The following is a 16215-nucleotide window of genomic DNA, read 5'->3' on the forward strand; positions in this document are numbered from 1 at the left end:
GATCGAAATATTTTTTTTTTGTCTTTTTAACTGTCGCCATTCAGTGGTATGATCCATTTTGAAATAAATACATCATAACTATTTCTTTGTTCCTTATTTGATTACCTCGGCAGGTTGTGTCCTGCGAAGCAGTAATCCTTATCATGAATTTATCACGACGTTAATTGATAATGTTCATTTGAAATACAATTGTACTTATTGCCGTTTGTTGGATAGTTATCTCATATCGCCAAATTTTACGGCAGCTTCTATTCGACGTAATATAAATATTATATTAAGCTTTATTACACACTGTACAAAAGATATCGAAAGAAGGGGTTTTACATTTCTCAATTATTTAGTACCGCTTTCTTGATCATTGGTCATAATGTTGGCACAATACACCGGAACCGTTCGTAGGGCTTGATCGTCCTTTTGCTACTTCAGTCTTTGACAGCGCCTTAACGGAACCAGTCAAACCAGAGCACAGAGTTGACCATAGCACTTGAATTTGCGTAAGCTCTGTTGTGAATGAGTGATTGTTGGCGTACAGCTTACAGCGGTTCGGGGGGTGCCTATAGAGTTTGAGCCCTTGGCTTGCGTCAACTCACAGGTCAAAACTTCCCAAGAAGAAGAAGTAGGGAGCCTTGATTCCTTCTATATACAATAATAATATCGACAAATCCAAATATAATAATAGTTAACACGAGATACTGTATTATGAGACAGAGTAATAAATCATAAATAACCAGGCTAGCAAGGAAAACGTGTGGCTTTAAGCATAGGCGTGGAAACTTATATTACTGAGAGAAAAAAGGCAGCCCGAATTACTTAGTGGGGTGAAGCCATCTGGATACTGAATGGCGAGCTTTACTATTATCATTAATTTTTCAAAAAATATAATATCACAATCAGTACAAACCTTGTGGGCATGCGCAATCGGGCTGCATGCTCGAAGCTTTACCGGCTCTTGATCACCTGGCAGTATATTATGGCGAAACTCGCCTTTCATATTAGCCACCTTCATATCAATATCAACCAGTGGTATCAATCGAGCTAGACAGGGACATATTGATCGTAAGGTAAGGGAGTCAAGCTGCTAAAAACTCTTAGGGATGCTGACCTGCCAAATAGCCATGGAGTCAATGTAGGGCTCTAAATCGAAGTCGACCCGTTCTTACTTGAATGTGTCCGACCAGTAAAAACATAATAAAAAGAAAACAGAGAGAATGTGGCTTCCATATTTTGGATTGTTTCCGTTTTTTTTGACAGTTATAGAAATCATCTCGATTATAGGCTCGAGATTATCTCCGCGATATTGCCTCGCGATTATTCGTTCACTCTACATTGTGTCGTAAGTTAACACTAGATGTTATATGGTTTAAACTGGCAAAACTGCAGAGCCGAAAGCTACAGGTATCTTTAGGCCTAGAGTCGACCAAAGGTAAACGTAGTGTTAGAGCACTTTTTTTCATCTGCCCAAGATATCTGATGAACAGTTAATATGAGTAACATATAAGCGTACTGCCATCCAAGTAAAGGGCGAGATCTAGATAAAAAGGTATTTTACACGTTAATTAGTTCGCCGGGAACATGACTTATAAGCTTTTACACCTTATTGCACTAGACTTGTTTCAAGTCTAGTGCAATAAGGTGTAAAAGCTTATAAGTACAATCATATATTACATCACATTAGTTTGCTCATGTCCGCGCAAGTGTGCCCCATATACTGTAACAAACGTACAGGGCGGTAGATAGTTCTCAGGTTTCCACTGTTCAAGGTGCAAAATAAGATAGCTCTGCAATTAGGTAAAATTTAAACGTACAATTAACAAACAGCTGAGTAATCAAGCTAGTATTAAAACAAGTAGCACCAGAATAAGCAGGTGGGTCATTTTACATACTGGGAGACGTATGGCCCTTCTCTAATGCAATAGTCGAATATAGTTCCAGCTCAGTTTTTGAAATATTTTTACAATAAACTTCTTTGCCAACGAATGCGCCTCATACTTCATTAGACACAATACCTTAAATGTGACCCTGATTGGAAATTTCAATTCACCGATAACAGCGACATTTTCTAAATCGTGAAAAAGTTGGAAATCATCCGAGCGATTGATCTTTGCATCCACGGTTTATAGGTACGTTGCACACCAAACTTCCAGTGAAAACAGAATCAGTGACACTTCAAAAGGCCGCAGTCTGATCGTACAACATGAATCTTCTACCTGAGATTTTCCTAAGCAATTCTAATAATGGTACATTTCGACGCTTTAAATAATAAGCCAAGAAGCACATATTGAGAAGCCGAAATTGCTAGAACTGTGTCTCCGTATCTTTTTCAATTAGTTATATAGTTATTCAGTGTTTTCCGTCATGTTCCTGCTGTTCTGGTATATAAAAGCTTGTCTGTTTCTATTCAGTAACTGGGTACTCAATCGTAATACGGTAAAACATCGAAGTCAAATAACTAACATATTCATCAGTTTAACGAATCTAGCATGAATAAACTAAACAATTAGCTGATTTTCGCTAGTATTAAAAAAAAGCCTCTGATTGTTATTATATTTATTTGTGTGGTTTGGTTCCAAAGAGAGAAAATTCTTATCTAGCGTTAATTGCATTAAGCTAACGTACGATCGAGCGCCGACGCACCACGCGTTCAAGTTTGTATTACTTAATCGCTTCCACCCGGTACACAGGTGTATTTGAAACTTTTCTTTTTTTATTTAATATATACACCGCTATTTTCTGATTAGTTTAGCGAGTTTCTATGGTTTCCCCAATTCAAACTAGCATCTGAGCTATAAACCATACATAGTTATGGATATTTTTATTTAATAAATGAATAACTTAATAATATCAGGCAATTTATCGTTATTAATCTACGAAGGATATACGGTATAGGCTCTTAGACATCTCTCGAACTATAGAAGCATTATTATTATTATCATCATCATCACCATCATGAATTCATGCGATTCATGCACAGATTATGAGTTCCAAGAACTCTAATCTTGAACAATGTAGTTCTATTTTGACGCTTCCTGAAATCCAACGGGACCTTTAAAAACAAACCACCTGCCAATTTTCTTACGCCTGTCACAAAATCATATTAATAACACTGCTATTCAGAGACCGACTGCATATCAACGATACGTCTATAACTTACGTTTTGGACTTCTCGTAACAGGAATAACTTTTATTTTGCTTAGCTAATCCATACGGTTCAACTACGAGGTCATTAAGTGTGGCTCACTGAGTTCATTTTGTAAATGTAGTAAGCTCTTTCCAGTGGTTGTAAAACGGGGCGAAGAGATGCGTTTGTTCGTGTCTTCGATTTCTGTGAAGATTTTGCTCTCGAGATCACAATATTATAGACGTTGAAGGTGATTATTGCAGAATGTGTGACCCGAACTATAGGGTCTGTTTGAAACATCGATGAGTACCACGCCTATATGAAATCGATTATTTTTTTGTAATGTCGGGGAAAAGCGTGGAAGACAAATAACGAACAAATAAGAAAACAACGTTGAAGACAAACAGCTATCGTAGGCTAAGCTTAACCACATTATCATATGTATATATGTACCTATGTAAAGCATACAAAGAAAAGACAAGACGTTTCTTTATACCCTCCAACCTTTTCCGGAGTCAACACAGCCTAAGACTAACGTTGTCTATTTCGATTACGTGCATGACCTTGTCGCCTGCGTTGGAACTGGGCTTTTTCAAAACGACAATAACAGGACTTACCCACCACCTGCTCGCCCCCCAGTCCTCGCTTGGGCGGAACTTTATATTCGTAATAATTATTATAAGTAGCAATAAGAATATATACTTATAGCAGGATTGCCATAACACAGATCACAATTTTTTTTAAATTTACATTATGCTCCTGTCAAAAGTCACCTGATTGGATTAGCTGTAACTAACGCACTGCGTGAAATGTCAGCGTCCTCCATTTAGATTTGGATCTTAGCCTGGATTTAAATTACGACAATATATATTTCGACCGTATAATTTGCTGAAATCATTCAAGAGGGATAAGTGTAGCACAGAACCTACCTGGCTTAGTATCAGGTAGGCTTTTTATAGAAAAAAAAATTGACTTTGGGGACCTTCTTCCCCGTGGCGTGAATAAATACTTTTGTCTGTTCATTGATTGATGAACCGATCCAAAGGTTCCTTAGAAATTGAAACGGAAATGTAATCCATTCAGTGAATAGTTTGAATTCTCGCTGCTGACGCCTTGACGCGTTATGAAGTCGTACAAGCATGCTTGAAAACCTTCTAAGACTTAGAAGGCCACATCTACACTATAGAGTTGAGCTACACTATAGATAAACGATCCTCTGAAAATCGTTCAAAGCTGATTGCATTAAGATGATTTGCTTTCGGTTAGAAATAGGACAAATGAGCGTCCAAAATATAACAGTAAAACAAAACTGGAGACAGGTGATGCGCTCAATCAGCTTTCCTTAAGAAGAGAATCCCCACGAAACAAGAAACAGTGATCAAAAACGTTGAGGAACACGATTTTATTCTCACATTAATAATATTATTTATTCATAATGACTGCATAATTTTGACATGCCTAACTGAAATAATAAGTTCAAAATACGTTTAATTCTGTTGTTACGTTCAAGCTTGACGACTTACCGTTGATGATAGCCTTGCCATGAAGCCCTTTGTAATAAATGTCGTACACATACAACTGTTTAAACGTGTAAATGTTACCTAATCTATGCTACCTGAGCTACTAGTTGGGTGCAGTGCACGAAATGAAAAAATAAGTTACGATGATGGTTGAATGAATGCCAATAAGGGAATCGTGCTACTGAAAACAAAAAATATCAACTTCATCGAGGGCACTATCATTCAAAAATACACTTTTGAGGTAGAAGTTTAACCTTTGGTTGGCAGAGCTTAACAATTCAAGTGGGTTGGTTTAGTCCATCTCGTTGGCTGTTTTTTTTCAGATTGAAAATTGATATAAACTCTATTTATTATAAAATCGCCGTTCGTTAGAGTATGAAATGTTTTTTTAACAATTTCACTACCCCATACAGATGTCGGGGTCAATTTTAGGGACCTCATATTAGCTTTTTGAATATCATGAAGAATCAGATACGTTTGGGAGAAACAAAACAATTTCTACGGAACTTTCGTCAGTTGTTGCGAGATCCTGGCTGTAATTTCACAATCATGCTCTTTCCACTCTGATATTTTTATCAAATACAAACGATAAAATAATACATATCTTAGTCGTCCCTCGACTTTTCCAGTCCAGGTCTTTTTTTAGTTCCCAACGACTATTTGCACTTAAACGACCCATCTTCCTGCTAAGGCACTGCCGCTGTTTTAAACACGTCTGAACGAAAGGGTACGAACACTTCGAACGACTACGGATTTTGCGATAGATAGGTAGATAAAACTGACTTTTATATTCAGTATATAAGTTAATTATATACTCTCTGACAAACGCCATTGTGACGTGCCGAACGAAGTTAGTACAATACAATACAAAGTTTTCCATTTCTTACTCAATATACTTCACTTCGAATGTCCTCTTCGAGTCGCTTTTGAAGTAGCCATGAACCTCCAAGTTCACTGGTAACAGTCTTCCGTTTTGCTCTCACTTCTAACAACGACTAACAGCAAGCTGAGAAATATCTAAATCGCTTTCATAATAAGTGGTTCCACCAACAACTTCACAGACAAATATATACTCGACGCTGAGTGGTTAAAAATAGAGATAATTCCTAATTCAGTAATTCAAGTGTAGCAGTAAGATTCTTTCTTTTCCATTTTTCGACAAGAATATATCTATTGAAAATCATGGACCGTTAACCATAATTGACATTAAAAAGTAAAAGTTATTAATCAAACGTCTTCCCATCAAGCCAATGATATAAATATAAAAGAATATGTAAACACATTTATTTACTAAATATTCGTTTAGGTATGAGTCAATACGCTAAACGTATAGAATATACAATTTTCACCTTTTTCTTCTTCGCAGCCAGAACATTACTTTTGTCTGACGTAATCCTACAAAATAGATGAAATCCAGCAGAAAATGACGGTAGCCAGAACTCTTTGCAATCACCAGCTCCAACGGCTACGCTTCGGATTCCCACTTATGTCTTGACAATACTCAATGTATGCTATACTTCCGTCGCTAGACGCACCAAGCCGAAAAATTGTTCAAAATACGCGGGCTCTGTTCAATTCGCTTTTTTCCTAACCTCATAGAGTGTCGCGGTTACTCTCGATGCATTTTCTATTAAGTTCTGCAGGTGCCATTAGCACGCAAGCAATACTTTCTGTCTTTCAGAACCGCTCTACAACTGAACGAAACAGCAATAATTTTGTATCTGGAGTGATTTGCCGTCTCGTTTAGAACTTTTAGCACCGTTAGCACTTTGCCTCCACCGTATTCTATCCTATCACATAGATGTCGTTGCTGATTTCTTTCTCGAAACTCGCGATGCAAATGATCATTTATCTTCTAGAAATTTTATCGCCCTAAAATCAGCGAAATCTTTTTTAACCCATCGGGAAAACAGCAATCGAAAGCGTATCCAATAACTTTTTTACTACTAATATTGCATAATTAGTACAATGCAAGCTATCCTAGTCAATGAAGAAACAGTCTTATTGTGTGTTGTCCTTAGAGACCACCCGGTGCTCGTGCAGGCTCGTACCTCACACTGGCTGTCCACTATTGTTGATCGCTGCCACTGTTGTCTGTTTGTTTTATCGGTATCCAAGAGCAGCTGATCGAAGCGGCCATACAGCTCACTAATGGATCCGAATGACCAGCAAACGCAGACTCCCGTCGTTTAACAGAAAAACGGAAATATTTCCAGAGTGTCAATGACAATAACGGCATTGTTGCGGACGAACTGGACTTTCCGGCGCTCCGACAAACAAAGTTGTGATATCCTGTTGAAGTATCTCCGCTACTTCTTGAGCCTGTATTGTGTCATCCCGTAAATATTTCGCCAGAGGCATTCCGCGTTTGGTTCCTCAGTGGTGGATGGGTGTTTGTTTGTGCGTATGTATGTTTACATAATAATCGCTTGCATTTTGCTCGCCGTGTGTAGTCTCACATCTCGAGTTCGCGTAAGGTGAGTGGTGCTTCCGTCGACAGAACATTGGAGATGGATGTAGCCTTGTTCGTTCGCTGGACAAAGTCTTCGACAGCTCTCATTTTCGTGGCCAGTGTATATATTTTTATAGAGGCATTGTTATTATCCTGGAGCGGAACGTAGCGATTATAAAATTAATTATATAGCACAATTGGCAGCAGCAAGAATCAGAGCAGTAGTGATTTTATTTCGGACGAAATCCAACTTCTGGGTGGCATTGACATGTGTTGAAATATTTTGTCCGATTCAATTCCTATAGCGTCCACGCGGCACTAGCAAGGCCTATGGAAAGCAATGTTCTCTACCTAAAACAATGCTTAACGGCAGTATCGGAGGAAAAACTCTAGAGGATCTAACAATAAAAGGCGACAATGGCGTCATTTATTGAGAACTCATGCTGTATTGAGTGGTATGTAAGTGCACATAAAATGTCCAAGTCTTCCTCAATATCACGGTCATAATATGTTTTTATGACATCGTTTAGCTTAATTCGGACTGGATGTTGTGGACTACACTCTCCCGTAATCGAGGAATTTTTTTGCCTTGGCTATTTGTCCGACTCGGTGCTGCCTATGTGTTTGGCTTATCGTGTTACTGGTGTCGTCAGATGTGGTTCTCATGCCCGAACCAGTTGAACGATGCACGTTCGTAGGTAGATGTGTCACGTGAGTCCGTACCAGCCACAGGCTTGCGGAGAACGGTAGCGACTCACAAACGACTATAAACGTGACTCGGATAGATCAGAAATGTGCACGGCACGCCAGGTTCAATCTTAACGAGGCGCTTTTTTTTCGTGCTTTTATAAACAGTGGAAGCAACCGAGTCGATACTGTATTCACTAAAGACTTGAACGTGCGTGGAAAACGTATGGCTCCGTTAAAACGGTACCTATTAGGGTCATTGAAATTCATCTAGCATGAGTAGGGCAGGCCTATCACGGTGGCGTGGAGCAACGTGCTGGGTTCGAAGCAATGTTTATAAAAGAAATAGACGAGCGTCGATTAGCGAAAAGAAATCGTTTTTCTTGTGATACAGCGAATGTGACAGGGTGTTTAACATTGCACAAGGCGAACATGGCAGTTATAAGTGTTCCTTTGATGTGCTGTGTTGTTGCCTTGTAACGTAATAGGATTTCATTTGAATAAATATCTTTATAAGTCACCAAAGCGTAATAGATAACAGAAAAAGAACGGCTACTTTCGTTTTGAAGATATATCATAAACGTCATTGAAAATAGATGATAAAAGCTTTTAGGGTAGTCCGCAACTGGCACAGAAGTTATACGCATCTATAGACTGACATTATATGAATATGCGGCAAGTAGAAACAATAGCTAATTGCTACAGTCAGCAAATCAAATTACCGTTACTAGTAGACGACGATAATTCCGTTGTACTGCATTAACCGTAAAAGAATTTGTTTGTAGGATTTTGTTCTACGAGAGAAGGCACCCTTGTGAGATGGATAGAAAAGAAAGAAAAATTAGTTTGGGAATTATGTGCTCTTACAAGGAAACTTGTGTATCCTTTGCCCGCATGAGGGTTCCGACATCTATTACATGCGGCAGACGAGTGGGATAAATGGTAGATTAGCCGCGAAGAGAACTGTTGTTGTTGTTTTTAGTCGCTATACGGGTCTTAATGAAAACAATGCACTCGCAACCGTGAACTCGGAGCTGCGAACCATAGATAATCGCCTATTTAAACGCAATAATTTGCTTTGTACAGATTAGGGGTCGTTGCCGTTTCTGTGGAACATTCGTTGCACTAAAGGTTGCGCCGTCCCTGTTTCAGCTCCGTGGCCATGCCCACCAGCTGGGCACGTCACTGAGCCCTGAGGGCAGAATCGATCTGGCGATTTTTACCGAGCAAGAGGGACAGCAATAGGAATCCTTTCGGAATAACGAGCGGAGCAGCCACGTCTATGAAAAAAGCTTTGCCCCTTAAATTTGTCGTGACCGCGGACGGTGACTGCTTGCTGATGCTCTCGATGATCATGGTCACATTACTGCTGTTGGTGCTGGGATAAGCCCGGCCTTTATGAGCATGAGTACATGGCTTTATGTCGCAAGGTCTGTGGCTAAATACTAAATAATATGGTGATTGTTTGTATTATGAGTACATGTATCTGCATACACAGTATTAGTATGAGAGACTACAGTGCGCGACTTAGGCGCAAAGCAACTGGTATCCAGCCCATGTGAAAATGTCAGGATGCTAAACATAAACTGAATTAGAGAGTTTGTTTGGAGCACGCTGTTTATTTCGAACTAAAAAATGAATGTGTGTGTGTTGCCAGTTATTGTTGTTTTATTAATAGAAAAATGTATGTTAAATATGTTTATATTTATTTAAAATAATTTTATATTTTATCAATCACTTTGGAGAATGTGTGGATGTTAGTTGTGAATTCTACTATTAGTACTATTGATATGCTGAACGCGTGTTGATTAACTGGTATCGAATAAAATGGAATTGGTTTTCTAAACAGGTATTAAACCAATAGTACCAATTAAAACGGTGTCGGCCAAGCATCAAATCATCGTAGGGCTTCTAGCTTCGGGTAGTAGAGTTTCACTTGACTAAGCAGGTGAATTGTGCACAAATTCGTATAATAAAATTCAGTCAGATAACGCAAAGATGTTGCGTGATCGTATCAAAAGCATTAAATACCCGCATGGTGGAAGCTCATGGACAGGTTCTTGTTCTTTGATGATATGCCCCATGTAGTTATGGCCAACCTCTTTTTTCTTCTAATTAGTCAAAAAATCAGGCCTGAACACATCATCGCTAATTGTGGACTCACATGCACGGGTCATATAGTAATCTGATTTAAGAAGTAATTGTGTCAACTATGATTTGTTGTTAATCGCAAAGGATAACTGATCATTTATAATCATACGACTTAGGACAACGTATGCAATTTATCAATAGCAGAGAATGCGTATGAAAATAGAGTTCATATATTTTGTGTTTCAAGAGCAAACGATAGTATTTTTTTTTAACTTTTAGGTAACAGAACCCATGCACTAATAAAACTGCCTCGCAATGAATACCAAAAATGTTGATACAATAATTAAAAAGCAAGTGATACCTCTCGTGTACACAGACTTAGTGCACTGTAAGGCTAACTTTATGTGCAATCTGTGTTAATTTCAGCAGTGCAAATCCGCTTCACCGCGTCATCAAAACCATTACTGTCGAAAATAGCCATTCGTTGTAGCTAATCAAATCAAGTTCGAGTACGGAATACAAACACAGCACAAAGGTACACCCGTTGAATCAACGCATCAATCGCCAAATAAATCTACTTTCACGAGGTTTTCATTTACTTGTACATTCGTCCCTGTCAAATGGACCCAACAATCAAAAATTTTTAATGTAAGATTAGAACTATCGGCCAACTTGCTCAAATTCTATGTTGTGTCCGCAATAGGTGCATTGATTTTCTTTCATTTAGCGGGCACTTTCCGCGGGTTATTTCTAGCGGTCATTCTAGCGTTGTCTTGCTTCCCCCAGTGCGACCTTTTCAACAATTTGTGACTACAATCGAGCTAATCACACTTCGATTCGTAGTCTAAGAACACAGGTTACAATAACATCGCTAATTCTAGAGCCTACTCAAGCATCGCCACAAGACCGTACAAAAGCAACTCTTTCCCTGCTATCGCTTAGACTAATAAAGTTCTATCATGTTCGGCTTAGCCAATTTTCCCTTGTCCATAGAGTTAGTCATGGCCTCGCTCGGAATGCGCCCCTTGCTTCGATGCCTTCATCCAGCGAGGCTGACCCCAAACCACTGCGCACCTTACCATGCCCAGCAACAACAATCATCGTCAATGACACAGCAACAACAGCAGCCAGTGCAACAAACCCGGGCGTTGTACACGGCTCAGTCACTCGGGATGGACAAGTTCGTCGAGCAGCGCGAAAGGGTCAAAGCGCAGTTTGGGCCCGATAAAGAACGCTTTATGGCACGTATCCGGGAATATTTCCGACCGATTCCGGCCGAGATAGAAAAGGAAGGTACTGCAGGCTCGTCATCTGGCGCCGCTGCCTGTGACTCCGGCGCCGTAAGTACCGCAAATAGCAGTGGGAGTAACGCCATGGTGTTCACCGAGGACCTTAAAAACGTGGTGAGTTTATGCGAGAGCGACGACGACATTGACCTCTGCGTTCGTATGATGCGGCGGTTCAACGAGCAGACGAAGTCACTCCGCTTCGGTACCTTCGTGTTCGGTCCGGTCGCTATCCGTTTACTTTACGTGCTCGACAAGCCCGACCTGGCCATACAGGTCTTGAAAGACCCACAATTGGCGGGCTTTTTCGACCAGTTCAGCTCGTACCAGATTGCTATGGACCTTCTGTACAAGAAGGGTCGTTACGATGACGTACTAGACCTCTATCAACACATGCGACAGCAGCAGCTCCACGGAACGCGTTTTCCTCGCGACTGTGTTGTGCTGGTACTGGGCGCATGTTACCAAATCTCGACAAAGGAAAGCTACGAGTTTGCATTGAAACTCATTCGTGAAGCGAGGCAAAGCGGAGCCCTGGTCCTGCGCAAGGGTTTGACATTCACTGCGGCATTAGCTCTTAACATGAACGAGCCTAAACTGGCCATGGAACTCCTGGCGCTCACCGCACAAATTAATTATATAACGGTTCGAAACCTTCGATTAATAGCGCTCAGTCATTTAGATCGGTATGAGGATATCTTTCTGGTGTTACGATCGATCATTCATCAATACCATCATTTGAGACAGGGTGATTCGGAGATCTGTCAAGATACTCTTGATCGGTGAGACTTTTTAAAAAAGTTTTATCTATATAATTTTTGAGATTATTTATTTTTGATTAAACCATCACTCGTTGCTTACCAATGATGCAGAAGGTAATGGGATTATAAGGGCAAGCTAGAGTTCAACCGGCGTATGGAAGAGTGCTATAAGATGAAAAAGCTGTTGTACTTCATATACATTAGGTAGTAGGTATAGAACACTGGCATGACGTTGAGACAATGTGAGTACTCATATTAAACACATAAGGGGTTAATAACTTTCGTGTTTCCTGTCCCTCAAAAGAGTCGTGCTTGCATAGCAATGAGATTTGAAATTACATGCATTATGACCTGTGCTATTGCAATTTTGTTTGGCGTCAGAATTCACAAGAATCTGGAAAAGAAAGGTGATACCGAACGGTTGCAACTTTTCTCACAGCTACAACGGGCCCTTAAAGAAGGAAACCATCTCTCGACATCGACAATCGATGAACTTCTCAACCGACCAATGCAACAAAAGTCCAGGGATACTAACCCACCACTGGCCATGTTCAGAGTAGGTTCGACATCTTTGAATGTAATAATTATTTTCATTTATTTCGATGTAGATAAGGATATCTGAGCTGTCTGAAAAGACAAGTAAATACTTATATAACTTAAAGGACTGATTTGAAGTAGGATACGATACGATAAATGAAAAAATCTTTTTAACGTAGTTTCTCAAGCATAGTCTGTCAACTAGAGCCACAATATAAAGAGGTCCGGTGTTATCTGCCAAGCTCACTTGAAGTAGTTGGTTAATTTAAACACGAACGACCTACTTCCTTGAGACGTTCCGATGGTCTCGGCTTAGCTAGCCTTCATTCTAAATAGATACAAACATGGAGCGAGTTTTAAGATACTATAATTAAGATAAGACCCATTGCATGTTTTTGTTTGTCATGCCTTTCGTTGCGGAAAAAATTGTCAACTTTTCAGGATCACCGGTCATTTCCTTCGCCGGATTCTCCCAGCGCGACTCTTCGGCGACCCACCTTAACTCATGGTCCCGATGAATAATATAATAATATTTAATAATTATATAATACAGAAAAAAAGTATTACTGTTTTTTTCTTATAAAATTCGAATACTAAGTTGCTAATGTTATAACAAACAATTGCAGCAATGACAGTTAGATGGAGTAATTTTCTTCTTCTTCTTATTATTATTATTTGCAGCGGTTATGGCAATGAAATTTGTTTCTCCTAAATCATCGATGTTAGATACCTGATATCTGTATTGAAAGAATGGAACATAGACTAGCACAGGAAAACGACACACACGAAGGACATTAATAACTCAATACGAAAAATCTATTCAGCTGATGAAGCTGGTGATATTACGGGAGTACTTAAAGTATCCAGAAGAACCTCATATATAAACAGTAGAATATGTGGTCAAAATACGTCAACAGATACAGAAAACAATGACAAGAAAGCGTATATATAAAAAACGTGACAAAACAAAACCGCTGGAGAAATGTCCACTTTTTGATAATCTTGCGGCGGACCCAGTGGCCGAACAGATCATATCCTGGCGGATATCACGCGGTTATCACTCTCCTCCCGTTTCAACTATTACATTGTACAGAAGGGACATCTAGGTGGAAATTGGTTTGTCCTTGCATTGAACACAACGGATGTGTCTGTGCGAGGTTTCTTGCCACGATACCTCTTGCCCCCACAAGTCGACTGCGCGGCCTGCTGCATTAGCCTGTTCTTGTTGTATCTGTGAACCAGTAATGTTTATTGAGCTGGCTAAAAGAAACGTAGGAAAATTTTAAAAAGGGAAATATATATATATAAAGAGTACTTATTGGTTGGACTGTATTAGGATTCCAGGCCATATTCTGTTGTCTGCTTTTATCATGCTAGGTAGTGTTGTTTATACAAAAAATAAAAAAATCAAATACATAATATGTCACGTCGGTATAAAGAACGATTTTAAGAACAATCAAAATGAAGCGAGACATAAAAGGTAAAAAAAAACTGGCCAAGCCAAAGAATAGTAATTTTGTTACTAGGAGGGACAAGATTGACACATTTTTACGTTCGGTGTCCTTCTAGTGAAATCTAGTCAGTTTTGTTATTTTTGGCGGTCTGCTTTTTTTTTATAACATTCACTGGTAAATACATTCGTGTATAAGTATGCAACGTAAAGCGATGTAAGCAGATTGTATAAAACGAAGAGCGTTTATTAAGGCCAATTGTTTTAATCGCTAGGATGATGAAACAGCCTTGCGTGCGTGCATTAGCAGAATAACGCAGCAAACAAACTACTGATGGGGAACGGCCGATTATTATCAGAAGATCAGAATTCAGCTAAATTAGGAGTAATTGTTGGTAGTAAAAGGAAAACTCAGGGATTGGGTTCTAATAAAATAGATAGTTGTATACGCATAGAAAGAGAAATGATAGGCTGTACCAGAAATAAGGGAACCTAGGAGCAAAATACTAAATAACTATCCATGCTAAGTATGTTCCCTGACGAATGGGTCGGCCATCAAACATGCTGATTTCAAATTAACGCGCAATGTCGTCGAGTTGGATCTTTTTGTCTGGGAACAATAGTCCACATCATTTAGGGATAAACGAATTAGGTAAATGTTGTTTGCTAATATATATAAAAAATAATCATAATCGGATTTACCTCCTGAAAGCTACGGTGGCTGTACTATGTTGAATAGCATAACAAAAACACTCATGAGGGCGACAAAAATAGAAGAGGCAACTATCAATATCGCTTTATATCGTTAATAATCAACCATTTCCAATTATAATCAGTGGCCCATCCTTTTGCTAACTTCAAGACAATGCAAGTAAACAAAGCGTGAACCCAGTTTCAATATTCCGTTCCGTTAATTCGGCGGATATTTAACTTAAACCTAACAGTATGTAGCTAGAAAAAAATGGATTGATATTGGGAATTCATATTTATTGCAGGAGCGAATGTGTTTGTCACCGGTTGACATACGGAGATGCATAGTCGTGGCCTCGACGATACGTCTACTCAAATCTGACTGGAAGAATTCATAGTTATAAGATACGTTGTGACCAATATAAAATAGTCGCTCTGGTTAAATTTTCTCATGCAGATAGAGCACAAACATAGCAGTTTTCTCGATGGTTCGTAGGCGCATATTTAACTAAAACACAGCAATGCAGCAATAACCCCGTTGTACAGATTGTCAAGGATTATGCAGTATATCAGTCTGATTCAGATTTCATCTAATCTACTTAAAATGATCACAGGTATTGTAGGTTATAGCCAATGTTTTAGGTGGACGAGAGATCCTAGTCATCTTTCGTAGCGGGCAATAACGTCGAAATCTCAGCCGGGAAATACGTTTGCCCAGATCTCGATATGGAAATTCAAATGACACAATTATGAACTTATGACAAAAGACCATTATACATTTGAAAACTGTATTCCTACCAAACTCCTATCCTTAAACAGTCCAAAACTGTTGCTCGTTTTTGACTGGCTCTTCATGGACGTAGATCATTTTCCACTGCTATGTTATTTAATACATTTTGTTCGCCTTTACCGTGGTTTCACTTTACAGAGTTTATCGTGGGGCCGGTACTTGCACGCAGCTGCGAGTAGCTTCTGGCATACATCCGAAAGCTGCCTAAAGAAACACACCCGCAAGTATTTTTTTTCACAGTGCTCACTTACGTCCTCTTGACTTAAACCAGATTTGCTGGCCGGCGTCCATTAATCGTAACTACCTATCAATCGTTACCCCTGCTCCAAAAAATTGGTGAACACGGGCACTACTGAATAACGCAGTTTTGTTTCGCGGCATGAAAGTGTCAACGAAGGATTTTTTCCTGTGTGCAGTGATTTATGCTATCTCCAAGGAAAGATCATATCATTCACAATGTTACTTACGCTCGCTTAGCTATTATGTCATTGTACTTTGTTGTTCTAAGTTCGCTAGCACTGTTTGTTTTGAAAGGGGAATCGCCCAATGTAAAGGGGAAAACAAAACTGGATAAGAAAGAAATAATGCAAACAACCACTAAAAGAGCGCTTATCGGATGAAGAATTGCGTGATTCATGATGTTAAAGCAATACAAATTGTGGCTAAGCAATGGCCATTAGAAGTCATTAAGATGTTTTCTTTATTTTGTTAGATCTAGGTGGAAGGCGATTAACAAAAAATATTTTATACATTTTTTTGGTTAGTAAAAATTGGCTTGAAAAGTTATTCGTACCAATTTTAGTAGTAAAATATGTTGTTTATTTTATTGACTT

General features: G+C 39.2%; 1 protein-coding gene across 13 annotated transcripts; it reads left to right on the top strand.

Annotated features, from left to right (window-relative positions):
* The first annotated feature begins 6731 nt into the window (after positions 1 to 6731).
* Positions 6732 to 16068, top strand: LOC111243690 (pentatricopeptide repeat-containing protein 2, mitochondrial-like). 13 transcript variants are annotated; one of them, XM_086981600.1, is made up of 8 exons: positions 6732 to 7115; positions 7396 to 7549; positions 8930 to 9207; positions 10295 to 10403; positions 10841 to 11936; positions 12297 to 12475; positions 12894 to 12960; positions 14898 to 16068. In XM_086981600.1, exons 5-8 carry the CDS (start codon positions 10870 to 10872, stop codon positions 14938 to 14940), a joined length of 1356 nt encoding a protein of 451 aa, XP_086837726.1. In that variant the 5' UTR covers positions 6732 to 7115; positions 7396 to 7549; positions 8930 to 9207; positions 10295 to 10403; positions 10841 to 10869; the 3' UTR covers positions 14941 to 16068. The 13 variants fall into 13 exon arrangements, with proteins under 13 accessions (XP_086837726.1, XP_086837725.1, XP_086837731.1 ...); XM_086981599.1 differs by having other exon boundaries at positions 7396 to 7545; XM_086981605.1 differs by lacking the exon at positions 8930 to 9207 and having other exon boundaries at positions 7396 to 7545.
* The last annotated feature ends 147 nt before the right edge of the window (positions 16069 to 16215 follow it).

This window comes from Varroa destructor, unplaced genomic scaffold (genome assembly GCF_002443255.2).
Source record: "Varroa destructor unplaced genomic scaffold, Vdes_3.0 BEIS01000002.1, whole genome shotgun sequence".
Lineage (NCBI taxonomy): Eukaryota > Metazoa > Arthropoda > Arachnida > Mesostigmata > Varroidae > Varroa > Varroa destructor.